Raw genomic sequence first — 14,662 nt, forward strand, 5'->3', positions numbered from 1 at the left:
ATCCTGATCAGGCCTCTCGCTATCAGTTCCCTTATAACCTTCTTTCCTAGATCACCATTAACCTGGTGAGGCAAATCCAATAGCAGTATAATGACCAAGCACAGATATTCCCCTCTCTCTCCGCCCTCACCCCATATGGGCTGGAAAAGCACGAATTCTGTTACTAAATACTCTCTGTGAACTGCGAGCATATCTGATATTGCATCAAACTTAAACCTTACCTATATGAACAAATGGGTCTCTAAATGCTACAGATTCCAGAATGGTCTGAACTCTGGAAAAAAGAAAAAATTGCACCTTCAGTAACAATAAAACTCATCAAATTCTCAAGCGATGCCTTTGGTAAAAGAAAAACTAGGAGATGGAACACTGCAGACTTAAGATAATTGAAGAAGCACCTGCTTCCTGCACAGAGTGCAACGACCCTCGTTTCACGTTCGCTGCTCCAAATCTTTGTGAAACTGTTGCTATGTTTAACAAATTTCCTATCATCTGACACGGAGTTGGAAGAGGAGAACTCTCTCCAAATTTTTATACAAGCATGACGCCCTGAGAAACTATGAAATCGATCGACACAGCAATCGTAAGTAAGGGCACTCAACAGCGAGACATGCATCCACTGGACACAATCCACGTAATCAAGAAGGAGATTCAAGATCATGCAAACTCACCTCGGCACCGAGAGCTGTTGAGGAAAAAATTGACACTTTGGAAGCTGAAACAGAACCAGCAACACCAGCTCAAGTCAACCAGGGGACTCACTGAATCATCGTGGTGCGAAAATCCCCAGCTACATCATCAGAGTCGTCGGCCATCGTCCATCATCGATGAGTGCGAAAATCCCCAGGTCCATTGTCAGAGTAGTCGGCCATCATCCATCATCGAGGAGTCAAGGGCTTTGGTGTTGAGCATCCGACGTCTGACGAGATTCGCCACAAAGGGGAGGAGCATGGGTCGTCGAGCATCCGATGGTCATCGACGGCCGTCCTCCATCATCAAGGACTGACGATCTTCGGTGATTAGCAAATTAGGGTTCTCTTCTAATTTGGGAGCGTGTTCTGGTTTTAGGGCAATTTGCCAAGAAATGAATCGCAAAACCCAAAAAAAAAAGTCTGTCTTTTTTATCTGCCGGCGTCCACATCAGCGTCAAACGAGCCCCGTGGGACGGCCGGCGCTGACTAGGAGTCCACGTAAGCATTTTCCAGGAGCTAAATTGGTCGGAAGATAAATGCTATTCAACAGCTCATGAATAAGATCCTAATAGTCAAGTAATATCCAGTGTTTTGGACTTTTCTTGTTTTACACGCGTGATAGATTTTATTGTTTCATTATCCGAAATGGATGATCGATATATAGTTGCTATAGTTGTCTAAGCTGGGACCACTGAAGATACGAATAGCACTGAATCGGCAAAATATGAAAACGTTTAAGACTAAATTGAAAAAAGTGTAATAGGTTTAAGACTTTTTTGACAATTTTTCCTCTAATCTGTGTCTACCAGCAGCCCCCTCTCTTGAGTTTACTGCTCCTACACCTGCGAGAAACGATGTCGGCAAGCTCTTTCCGTAGTTTCGTCGTCTTGCATCACTTATCAGTCCCCGAGCCAGGCTCGGAAGGATTTCCATAAAGATCGATTCTTTTCGCATTAATCGCGGCTGAACATAACACCAGCAAAAGAAAACCAAAAAAGAATCCAAGCGGCGCAATTCAGAAGGCAAAGTTTTGGTCAACAAAGAGGGTGACACACGTCCAGGAAAAAAGAGAAACATTTTTTCTAGAGATAGGCCAGCATTAACACCCATAACCGAATTCCTTGATGCAGCTGCCACTGTCCACGCATGTGCTTCTTTACTAAAGGGGTTTTTAGTCCAATTCTCATCGCACGTCACATGCCCAGTTGCCCTTCCCTTGTGTCGGACTACGCCATTTTCTTCGAGTGCTCCGTGAAGGTTTTGCTAACATCTTTCCTTGTGAATCCAGTTTTTTAGCGCTCCTGTAGGTCTCCCGAAGTACATGCAGTATCAGTGTCTTTAGTTCTAGTTTTAAGAGTCTTAAATATGTCTTAGGTTTCAAGAGTCAAAGTGCAAGTCTCTAGGTATTTTAATGTATTAGAAAATACCTTTTATAGTTCTTATGTCATTAATGTTGGGTAGTTTCCATGTCTTTAATGTTTTTCTTTCTCTTTTGTAATAATCCCTCTATATAGGGAGACGAAATCTCAAACGTAGGACAACCATATGAATGTTGAGAATATATGAGATTTGTCTTTGCTATCACTGGCATTTGTATCCTTGAAAGTTGGATTTCTTCCTTAGTGGTGAGCCAAAGAAGCTTTGTATCCTTGGCTGGTGATATTCTAATATTCTCCAAGTCCTCGGCTGGTGATATTCTGATATTCTCTAAGTCTTAATGGTGAGCTTCTCCTATCCGAAATACTGTCTCCTTAGCTAGTGATATTTAATATGCTTTGGTGGCAAACTTCGTCAATCTCGATCGTGATTCTTGGTTGGTAATAGATCATAATCTATCTTACATTTTCATTTACCCATCGATATCCATTTCACACATACCAATATAACCTCATTGATTCATCGACATCACTCCATGTGCTTCTGACCAAAACAAAAAAACATTCATTGCTCAATTTCTTGTATTTCCATAAAATAGAAAAAATATTTACACGGTGCACAACTGAAATTGATGTTAAATATATCACTTTTTCATAGTCAGAATCAAAAAATTGAGCAATGAATGTTCTTTTTTTTTTTTTTGTCAGAAGCACATGGTTCATTTCGCGGGCCAATATATTTGCAAGTAGGAAATAATTCTTCACTCCAACTCTCCATCACTTCCTCCTCCTCCTCCTCCATCTCCACCATGCAAGCCTCCCAACCTCCTCCTCCTCCTTACGCAAAGTTCTTGCGAGACGACAACGTGTCGCAAGCATGCAAAGACTTGCTCTCTTCTCTGCCTTCGGATGCAGGCTGGAACGGCGCCTCTCTCCACTTGTACCAGGGCTTCTGGTTCTTCCCGTGGACGTTAAAGGGTGTCCTTGCTTGTCAAAGCCACTTCCAAGCTCACCCCTCCGACATCCTCCTCATCACCAGCCCAAAGTCCGGCAGCACCTGGCTCATGGCCATCCTCTTTGCTCTCTTGAACCGTGCCAAGTACGCCGACTCCGACTCGCAGCGACACCACCCTCTCCTAACCCAACACCCCCACAACCTCGTGCCCTTTTTGGAGGTCAAGCTGTATTTGGAGCAAGAAAAACCCGATCTCACTTCTTTCGCACCCCCGAGACTCTTTGCCACTCACTTGCCTTATTCCTTGCTTCCGCAGTCGGTGAGAAACTCCAAGTGCAAGCTGGTTTACCTGTGTAGGAACCCTAAGGACAGCTTCATCTCGCTATGGCACTTTGTCAACAAGCTGATGCCCGAAGAGAAGGGCCGGACTCCGCTCCCGGATTGCCTCGACAAGTTCTGTCGAGGGCTGAGCACCTTCGGGCCTTTCTGGGAACATGTGCTGGGTTACCACAAGGTGAGGTCGGAGATGCCCGAGGAGGTGCTGTTCCTCACGTACGAGGAGATGAAAGAGGAGCCGCGTGTTCACGTGAGGAGGTTGGCCGATTTCGTGGGATGTCCATTCAGCGATGAAGAACTGAGAGACGGGACTGTGGAGAGGATACTGACAATGTGTAGCTTCGACAATTTGAGTGCATTGGAGGTGAATAAGAGCGGGAAGTTGTCGACTGGACCAGAGAAGAAGTCGTTCTTCAGGAGAGGTCAGGTTGGAGATTGGGTGAATTATCTGAGTGCTGAGATGGCCGACAGGTTTGACCAAGCAATGGAAGAGAAGCTGCATGGTTCTGGGTTGAAGTTCAAGGACAAATAACACACTCATCCAACAATTTGCATGTGTTATGTGTAAGCTTCGAATATGTTTGGTTTGATGGGGGACAAGGAAAACGCAAATAAATCTTTAAAAAAAAAAAATTGAAAAACCAAGAAACGTTCGGATTGTTCGCACTCTAGAGAGGTCAATAAAGTAAGTGTGTTTCTCATGCTATAGAATAAAAGATTTTCAGTGGCATTGTCAACCGTGGCTTCGTCTCCATGGTTAGATGCTTCAAGGTCGTGATTCTAGTCTTCCTTTTCGTGTTGTACTATTGGTATTTGCAGATGTTATTTGACCAACACGTAGTTGGCTAATAAAAAAGCTGGCTTCCTTCTTGCGGGGAGCTTATGGGTTTTATCTTCTGCCATTCTGTTCAATTCCTTCTTTTCCTTTTGCTCCGTGGCGCTTCGTGGCTTTTGGTCTCCCATTTGTGTTGCAAATGTAAGGATAATTATGACCCGCATGATATAATTGATGGTTTACTAATTATGCTGATAACCGATGGAAGGCTAAGAGCCGGAAGTCTAAGAGATGGAAGACGAAAAGATGAATGTCATAAAGATGGATGTATAATATTTAATGAATGCCTTTAATGAAGGCATCTATTGATAGCCTATGCAAAAAGCCCAGTCCTCTCTCCATCTATATACAATGAAAGTTGTATTCTACCCTCTAGATAAAATAAGTTAAGAGAAAGAGAAATCGAATTTCTTCATTTCTCCTACTTAGGAGCGATCATTTTCTCAAAGTTATTGTTTTCTCGAGGTTATTACTTTCTCAAGTTCATTATTTCATCAAGGTTATCGCCATGGATAAAGTTATGCCTTAATCTCTCCTGTTGTGATAACCATGAAGATCTAAGATCATTGTTTGATTATGAATTTTCACAGAACAGAATCGCTTTAATTCTTACAGTAGGTTAAAGATTATTCTAGTTCTTAACACACAACCATAATAGATTGAGTTGCTAGACAACGGATGTACGAGTCCCCAGGTACAAGAAGATAAGTAAATTTTGATTTTGTTCCCAAGCTCTGAAAAAAAGATGGCCATAAAGAAGAAAGTACCCATAAAATAACTGACACACACAGGCTTATCTCATCTCATCTCTGGCTTGCTCATGCAGCGGTCCAGAGCAATAATTCGCTGGTAAGACTCAATCCTCGAGAAAATTTTGTTTTTTTTACTATAATAATATCTTTGAGGGATGACTCAAAATATATACGAGATGCATCGGAAAAATTCCTAAAAAAAAGTCCTAAATATATTGTAATGGTACCAATTTAATTGTAAACATTTTCACATTGATAACAATTCAGTCCATGTTGCAAATTTAGGCCGAGAATCAACTATGACAGGTGGCCAACTCGCCACTGGTTAAAAGAAAAGGGGAAAGACAAAAGATAGGAAAAAATTAAAAAAAAAATTAAACAAAGTTGTACAAAAATTGTTCACGTAAGCATCAGTCGTGCTACGTAGAATAATTGGCGTCCACGTCAACGATTCTCGTTCAAAATTAGCATGTTAGATTGAACTGGTACCAAAACAATAGGTTTAGAACTTTCTTTTACTTTTTTTCTTGATTTCGAAGATTCTTAGGATTGCTTTTGGATTGTTTTATAGAATGTATGAAACTCTCTCATGAGCAACTTTATGTGCAAAAATTGCGACCTAAGGTCAATGCAAATAAGGGTCTTGGTCCAAAATCACGTACTTACAGAAGTTAAGGGATTGAAACCTCGAATCTAAAGGTCAAGGGCTAGAGGGCATCAGCCGCTGAAAATCAGAATATTGTGATAGTAAATTCTCGCATTGAAAAGTAGGGTGAGCACGGGTCGGGTGGGTAGATTCCGAATCTAGACCGTGAAACCGACCATGTTATAGACGGTTCCAAATTTTTGGAACCTAGAACCTATCATGTTTGTCCTAGAACATGTTTTGAAACCTATCCTCTTTTTTTTTTTTTTATCCAGTTCCAGGATCTATTAGAGAACCTATTTTTTTTATTTCATTTTTTTCAACAAAATAATATAAGTAGCAATGAAACGATTCAAAGTAAAAGATGAATAATAAAACTCACTATCCACCAAAAGCAACAATCCTTAATATGAGCAATAAAAATTACAATTCATTAAAAATAGAGGAGATGAGACGAATGGGACTAGGTTTTTTTTACCAGTTATTAAAAATCGATTTCAAAATCGGTCTGGTTCCTAGGTACTTGGAATTGAGAACCGGCTCGGTTCCAACCTGTTTCCAAAATTTAGAATCGGTTCGCGGACCTATTTTTCAGGTGGTCCGATCTGGGTTCTAGGTAAAGATCCGGTTGCACACTCCTATTTTTTTTGTTTTTTTCACACCCCTATTAAAAAGTCACTTTTAGGTTTTAGCACATCCACAGGCACGAAGTTCAAGCTCCGTGGACAGCCAAAATACCAAGCAATTTCCAACCGGAATTGCTGGCCCAACGCTGATCTCCAAGAACAGCCAGATGACATGCAAGTTGAGATTAGAATAGTTGGCCCTACATCAAATACTTTCTTCGAGGGTAATGGGAGGAGTCCCGCTGACGGCCAATCTAGGCCTAGTTCTATCTTCAATGACTGTATGCCTGACATCGGTTTTTTTTTTTTTTTTTTTTTTTGTGTGTGTCAAAGACATCGGCTATCTTGACAGCTCATAATTTATACCGACTTTCATCTAGATATGGCATTGATGAGTCAATCAATACCTCCATCTACACATGGCCGGTTCGTCGGAACCGCCGGTTCCAATTCCTAAAACAAGTGGAACCGGAACCGGCCCTTGAAGGGGCCGGTTCCGATTCCCGGGCCCAACAGCTCTTTCCCTCCGGGCCTCCTCCCCTTTTTTTTAAAAAAAAAAAAAAAAAACAGGTCGGAATCGTGGGCTCGATCAACGGGCTAGTTCCGGGCTTCCGGTTCCATTTCGCCATGTCTACCTCCATCCCTTGTCACGCGATTACTACACCCAATCTCAATATATCATGCATCATTCTATTTGCCATTTGCCGCTTAGCCTTGGCATTGTGGTTTACATCAAAATCCAACAATATTTTCCAAGTGACTTGTTTGTTTGCTAATACTACGGTGAGGATATTTTTTCCTTTAAAGAGGTTTCTCCTCCTTTATTTTTGCCACAAACTCCTTCACCATTTTCAGATATATGAGGCCGTTATTTTAGATGGAAAGGCGCTTTCAACTAAGTCTTCATCTTGTGAAATCGGTCTTTTTATTTTGCGCTTTGGTAGAGCCAATTAATTCACTCATTGAAAGAGTTTTGAAATCCTTAGATTCTTCTGCAGAGGCGATAATAGGATTGTATTTTCTGGTAAGAGTTACCAATATTTTGCAACTACACTTTGGTCAATGATATCATCTCCATAAGCTCTCATTTCGATTTATTAGTTCTTTCGATCTCCTACAATATTATTAAACGGTCTCATAATACAGCATTTTCAAATTTCTTCCGAAGAGTTCAAACTGTAATGGTGGGTACCTTTATTGTGCCTTGATATTCTTTCTTGTAGTGTATCTCATGCCGAGGGTGTTTGTTGGATGATACTATTAAAATATGTCTCGAGTTTAACCCCAGTACGAAATTTGATATTTATTGGAGTCTTGATGTTGCTTTATTTTTTTATCTTTTGGTACTGGTGGCAATTTCGTGAATGTTCCAAGTTTGATCAAGATGAAGCTTTGGACTTATCTAATTGCTGCAAAAAGAAAACGTGAAGGTTTTGTGGCCGTACCAAGAGAAAGGAAGCAAGTGGGGCCCATGGGTGAATTAGTCCTCGTCAGATAATGAACAAAAGGAAAAGTAGCAGCACACAGTGGACCCCATAAATAGCCGAGACGAAAAAAAGAGTACTAGCCGCACAGGGAAAAAACGGTACCGGGTCGCGAAGGAAAGAAAAAGGACGAACTGCAACGTTCTTTTTCGGCCGTGCAAGATAAGTCCGAATGCACGATTTGCGCTCTGTGAGATTAGTGTTTTTTATTATACCTAATTGAGAGTTATTTTATCTGTAAACATTTTGAATTTGAATATAATCTAAGTACGGAAAACACGAGTGTATTGATTTATTGTAAATCCGATTCTCCAATTATAATAGATTATTTTTACTGGCTCTTATAGGTACCGATATTCGGGATTAACCACATAATCTATGGTGTCTTTATCGTTTCGCGCTATTTTTCTATACTTCAGCATTGACTTATTTGTAAAATCCTAATTAATTTTCGCGTGTTATATTTCAACAGATACATATAGTACCATTTCATCCTTTTGGAGACACATATAGAAGTTCGTAACAGATGGACTTTTCTAGGATAAATTGATCAGAATTTCAATACCTTCACTCAAACTCTCCACCTCCTCCTCCTCCTCCGCCACAATCACCACCAGCATGCAAGCCTCTCAACCTCCTCCCACTTCCCGTGCAAGGTACTTCGGAAACGACGACGTGTCGCAAGAATGCAAAGACTTGCTCTCCTCTCTCCCTTCGGAAGAAGATTGGACCTTCGGCTCTCTCTGCTTGTATCAGGGCTTCTGGTTCCCCTCTCGGTTCTTGAACGGCATCCTCGCTTGCCAAAACCACTTCCAAGCTCACTCCTCTGACATCCTTCTCGCCACCAACCCGAAATCCGGCACCACTTGGCTAAAGGCCATCCTGTTTGCCCTGTTGTACCGTGCCAAGTATGCCAACTCCGACTCACAGCAACGCCACCCTCTCCTAATCCAAAATCCGCATGACCTCGTCCCCTGCTTGGAGCTCAGGCTCTTTCTCAAGCAAGAAAATCCCGATCTCGCTGCTTTCGCGTCCCCAAGGCTCTTGGCCACCCACTTGCCTTATACCTTGCTTCCACGGTCGGTGAGGGACTCCAAGTGCAAGCTGGTTTACCTGTGTAGGAACCCTAAGGACACCTTCATCTCATCGTGGCACTTCGCCAACAAGCTGAAGCCCGAAGAGAAGGGCCAGATTCCGCTCCCGGAGAGTCTTGACAAGTTCTGTCGAGGGCTGAACGCGTTCGGGCCTCACTGGGACCATGTGCTGGGTTACCACAAGGCGAGTTCAGAGACGCCCGAGAAGGTGTTGTTCGTGATGTACGAGGAGATGAAAGAGGACCCACGTGCTCACCTGAGGAGGTTGGCCAATTTCTTGGGGTGTCCATTCAGCGAAGAAGAACTGAGAGACGGGACTGTGGAGGGAATACTGAGGATGTGTAGCTTCGACAATTTGAGTGCTTTGGAGGTGAACAAGAGCGGGAATTTGTCGACCGGACTAGAGAAGAAGTGGTTCTTCAGGAGAGGCGAGGTCGGAGATTGGGTGAATTACATGAGTGCCGAGATGGGGGAGAGGATAGACGGTGCCATGGAAGAGAAGTTTTATGGTTCTGGATTGAAGTTTTAGTACGTACAATACTCATCCAATAATTTCCCTGCATTATGTGTTAGTTTCGAAGATTTTCAGAGGCATCGCGAATCGTGGCTTCGTCTCCACAGTGGGACGATTCAAGGTTGTGATTGTAGTCTTCATTTATGTTGCACTATTGGCGTTTGCAGATGTAATTTGGCCAACACGTAGTTGGCTAAGAACAAAGCTGCCTTGCTTCACGCTGGGAGCTTATGGTTTTATCTTCTGTAATGACTTTTCAATTCCCTCTTCTCTTTTTGCTGTGGGAAGCTTCGAGGCATATGGTCTTTTATCTGTGTTGTAGTTCGATGAGTATTCTGGTTTCATTTTGTTTTGTTTCCAAGCTCTGAAAAGAAAAAAAAGTTCATGATGAAGAAGAGGGAACGAAAGAGAGACCAAACCGAGTGGTGTGCAGCTGGAACTTTCTCTCTCTCGGTTGAGTGCTGCCAGCTTTTGCAGGTCCACTGTTTCAAAAATTTGTACAACATATTATTACTCTCACAGTCACCTAAAAATTATTATGCTAACGAAGCTCAATGAACAAATACACGAAACGAAAAATCGAAAGATACTGGAACGTGGAAACGGTGGGAGGATCTCAAAGCCACACCCCCACAGTTCTGTTTTCCGTAGTTCATTCTCCCCTAGAGGCAGACAAAAACTACATAAGTACAGTTGCAGAGCTTAAAGCTCCGGGTGGAACCCTAAAAATCGCAGTTTAATTTAGTTTTTGTTGTGGTGCATGGGGGCGCCTAGTGACAATGAGGCCACCGAGTTCGATTTACATCATAGGCGAGCCCTACTGCGACATACGTTTTGTGGGGAGACTTCCGAGCTGGCATTTTCACGAAGCTGCCATGACGAATTCGCCAGCCTTGAACATTCGGATCTTGAGAGCGGGATGGTGACGCCTGTGATGACGTCCAAGGATCATTGGCACCGGTCGTCATGTCTCCCTTCGTAATTCTAGTGTGAAAAGATAAAAGACAACAGTGTTAATATGATGCCCACCTTAGATTTTTTTAGCCAATAACGCCGCTATATTTATGCAAACCATCGCGACAAAAGCATCAAACCCTGCCATTCTCCTTTAGCAGCCAAGCCATAGCTAGAAAAAACTCAATGCACCACAAAACCTGATGAGAGTGCGTAACGGAAGTCTAATTCTTTTACATGAGAAGATCGTCAAGAGAGAGCCCAAGCCCGAGCTCGTCAACATATCTAGTTAGAACTACATTCACTCAAAAGCTTAAGCTAATGAGTTATGAGCCAACTAGGATATATTAACTGCTCTCAATTCTCCGATGTGGGATTTCTTTAACACAACTCACTTACATGTGCATCATAACAATCTCTCTCTCACATGTGAGCTCGGTGTTAGGTCCACTCCCTTTCAATTCGGGTATCATTCTATATCAACTTATCCCAAGTTGAGTCTCCATCAAGGCCCAACTTCATAACCATGAAGTCTACCATTGGGCTCACTTAGTAAACGTATGGGATTGGGCCCACACAAGAACCGCATAGGACACCAACATCGGCTCCGATACCATTTGATGGGAGCGCGCAGCAGAAATCTGATACTTTTACATGAGAAAATAGCCAAGAGGGACCACAAGTCCAAGCCCGTTAACATATACGGTTGGAAGAACATTCACTCAAAAGCTTAAAATAATGAGTTATGTGGTAATTAAGATATATTAACTACTTTACACCACATCAATTCTCCGATATGAGATTTCTTTTAGGCAAATTACTCACGCGTGCATCCGAACAAAACTATGCCTCAAAACAAACAAAATGAGAGCTAAAAACTTGATTTAAAGTTTATTTTGTCACTTGTCGGCTGTCATTTCCGGGGACTGAGACGAGTCGAAATCATTTCGACCTAGTAATGCAAAGTCATTTGGATTGTGCCGTCATGCCTGACGCCTGTCTTCTTTTGGCATAGTTGTCAGTCAGATGAAGATGCCCCTTTCAATTTCGACCACCCATTTGCACATACAGATTATCAGTTTTTACTAGGGATTTTGCAAGATATGTCATCAAACCTAATGAGTACAAAATAAACTTAAAAGAGTGCAAAAATCATGAAATGTAAAATTTACATTATGAAAAAGCATCATAATGAAAAAGTACACAGTACAAATTTGCATCATATACTTCGTGTAGTATGAAATGTGAACTAGAACTCATTACCTAACAGTTTGACGCAACTATACTTTGTAAATGATAAAATTGATTATAATAGCCCTTTACGAGTCTAGACAATAAAGTTTAACATCTAAAATAATTAAGACTAGATTTTTCTTGTCTATACACTCTTCCTTGTTCATGCTAAATTATGTCATGCGTAACTCGAATCAAATCGAGTGATGTGGATTGGAATAATTGATTGGAACCTTAAGTAGCTAAAAGTCCTTGTTGTTGCGAGAGATACCTATCCAAGATTTTACCATGATCGAGTTTGAATTCCTTTGATTGCCTGTTTTGATTTCATCTAATATATGAAGATGATGTAAGTGAAGATCTCTCTAAAAGCCACACAAGGAAAAAGTGAAACTAAATATTCGATGGGTTCCAATCCAAAAGTAAGTCTTTGTCACATAAAGGAAAAATAAAGATTTGCTTTTATTCTCCTCTTTTCAGTACTTACAGTATTGTCAAACCGTCAAGCTAGCAACTTCCTTACCTAAAGGGAAATGCTTTCCTGACAGTACAATCTCAACCATAGATTCATACACCATCATCGCGTGTTTTGCATAAATCACTAATTGATGGAGAGTTCGTTCGGTCAGAAATAATTGACAATGTTGTTAGATCGTCAGGCTAGCAACTCCCTTTCTTAAAGGGAAATGCTTTCCCGACGATATTGTTAGTGACAATACAATCTCAACCGTAGATTCACACACCATCATCACGTGTTTTGTATAAATCACTAATTGATTAAGAGATCGTACGGTCAGAAATAATCGACACTACTGTCAAACCGTCAGGCTAACAACTCCATTTCTGAAAGAAAAATGCTTTCCCGATTGTATTGTCGGTGATCGTATAATCTCAACCGTAGATTCACATACCATCATTGCGTGTTTTGCATAAAAAATTCATTGATTTGGAGATCGAGCGGTAAAAAATAACCGACGGTCTTGTTAGACTCTCGGGCTAGCAACTCCCTTTCTAAAAGGAAATGCTTTTCTAACAAGATCGCTAGTGACAGTGCAATCTCAATTGTAGATTCACACACCATCATCGTATGCTTTGCATAAAACACTCATTAATTGGAAGATCGTGCGACTAGAAATAACCGACGATACTATCAGACTGTCAAGCTAGCAAATTTCTTTCCGAAAAAGCCACAACCGCATAGTTTACATCCGAAAAGTTAAACAGAGAGCACTTTAGGACGCACTTTAAAAGGAAATTCTTGGGCCCGATTTCTCGAAAAAGCATCAATTTTAATTCGAGTACCAATTCTAAAGCGCTAACTTTATCTTAGGCCTATCGTGTATCTATTATGGCCTGAACTTTCTTTTTCTCATGAAAATAGACCAATTTTCAGTTGGTGCTTAAATTCAAACACTATCGAGTTTCCTTTGAGAAATTGTTGAGTAGTCGTGGAATGACACAACTAATATTTATCATGGCAACATTGGACGAAAACTTGATGGGGGTCATATTGACAAAATGTTGGCCCTTTTTTGTGAAACAATATAAAATTTGGGCCATAATTGAGATAAAAAATAAAGATGATGTTTTTTTATGGGACAAAAAAGAGTTTGAGCCAAAATTGAGGCATGACATAAAGTTTGTGCTTTTTTATGAGACAAAAAAAAAAAAAAAAGTTTTGGCCGGACCGAGACCCGACCTAAGGTTGGTGCGTCTTATTTGAATATAAGGTGATTTGTGAGTTTAGACATCTATTTGAGTGACTTATTTGCAAACATTTTGGGTTCGAGCTTATCAAGGTGTAGGAAACACTCAAACTTGTGAGCAATTATAATTCTAATTCTCCAAGCATAGTGCATTATTTGTTGACGGTTGTCATTGTAGATATAGATACCGACACTATGACCGAACCACGTAAATCTGTAAGGGCCTTTGTCATTCCTAGTTTGTTTCTCTTGTGATTTCACATTCATTTAATTGCAAGATCCTGTTAATTTCTCCATTGACATTACAAAAATTTGCATATCCACCGTCACAAACTTCAAGCTCTTTAATTGTATATTAAATGCCGAACACCAGTCTCCGACAACCACCAAAGAAAATGCAAGTTGAAATCAGAATGGCTGGCCCTACATGAAATGATTTATTCTTGGTTGGTGGAAGAATCGACTTCGTATACTACGGGAGAATATATAACATGAATAATTGATACCAAATTCATACGCAGATGTAACATTGAACATTTCAATATTTCTATTAAAATATATCTTAGCTTAATGAAGTGTATGATAATAGAAGAAGAATCTCATTGGGAGTTGTATGGGTTTATTATTCCTGCCTTTCCAATTATGAAAAATGCTTCCGTGACAGCATTGTCAATGACGGTACAATCTCAATCAAAGATCCATACACCATCATTTCGTGTTTCGTATAAAGCACTTATTGATTAGGAGATCGTGTGGTAAAAAATAACTAAAAGTACTATCAAACTGTCAAGCTAACAACTTTCTTCAAGGGAATGTTTCCTTGACTGTCTTGTCGGAGACGGTTCAATCTCAACTGTAGACCTACATACCATCACCACATGTTTTGCATAAAGCACTTATTGATTGGGAGATCGTGTAGTGTTGACACATAAATTTTGATTTTCCCTTAATCATTTATTTTGCATAAAAATCAGGAATTAGTTTAGTTCCTTCCAAAAATAATTAATTCGATTTTCATGCATTGTGTAATTAATTTAGTTTCGCATACATTGCATCCTTTGCATTGAACCGACGGTTGAAAATCGAAGCAAAATTTGATGAGCAGTGAACTTGAGCCCACATAAAATTTTCGGCAATGAAAGAGAGGATGTACTGAAAATCCTTAGACCATTAGGTCTATTCTTGTGCTTAATTCAGCTCATTTAATTCACAATTTGGGAAAAAGCCTTTGTTGAAATACTTTCTAATTCAAAGATAAGTTTAACTGAACCCGATGAGACACAATCCATGTCCAAATTGGTTTGAGAATTTCGGCTAGCCTATGTACATGGCTGAACCGAAAATTTCAACTAGTTTGTGGCTTGGATTAGTGCAATTTAGACCTTTTATGACTCAATCAAATCAAGTTTTTATTCAAATGGGCTATTTTGCGAAAATTAGAAACCCTGAGCCCCCGACT

The 14,662-nt window shown here is 40.7% G+C and overlaps 2 protein-coding genes across 2 annotated transcripts; both read left to right on the top strand.

Annotated features, from left to right (window-relative positions):
* Nucleotides 1-2,877: 2,877 nt before the first annotated feature.
* Nucleotides 2,878-3,891, top strand: LOC115756203 (cytosolic sulfotransferase 5-like). Its single transcript, XM_030695904.2, has one exon. The coding sequence runs from the start codon at nt 2,878-2,880 to the stop codon at nt 3,889-3,891; it is 1,014 nt and encodes a 337-aa protein (XP_030551764.2).
* A 4,429-nt stretch (nt 3,892-8,320) lies between these two features.
* On the top strand, nt 8,321-9,325 carry LOC125315455 (cytosolic sulfotransferase 12-like). The gene has a single exon (XM_048280475.1). The coding sequence runs from the start codon at nt 8,321-8,323 to the stop codon at nt 9,323-9,325; it is 1,005 nt and encodes a 334-aa protein (XP_048136432.1).
* The last annotated feature ends 5,337 nt before the right edge of the window (nt 9,326-14,662 follow it).

Source organism: Rhodamnia argentea, chromosome 6 (genome assembly GCF_020921035.1).
Source record: "Rhodamnia argentea isolate NSW1041297 chromosome 6, ASM2092103v1, whole genome shotgun sequence".
Taxonomy (NCBI): Eukaryota; Viridiplantae; Streptophyta; class Magnoliopsida; order Myrtales; family Myrtaceae; genus Rhodamnia; species Rhodamnia argentea.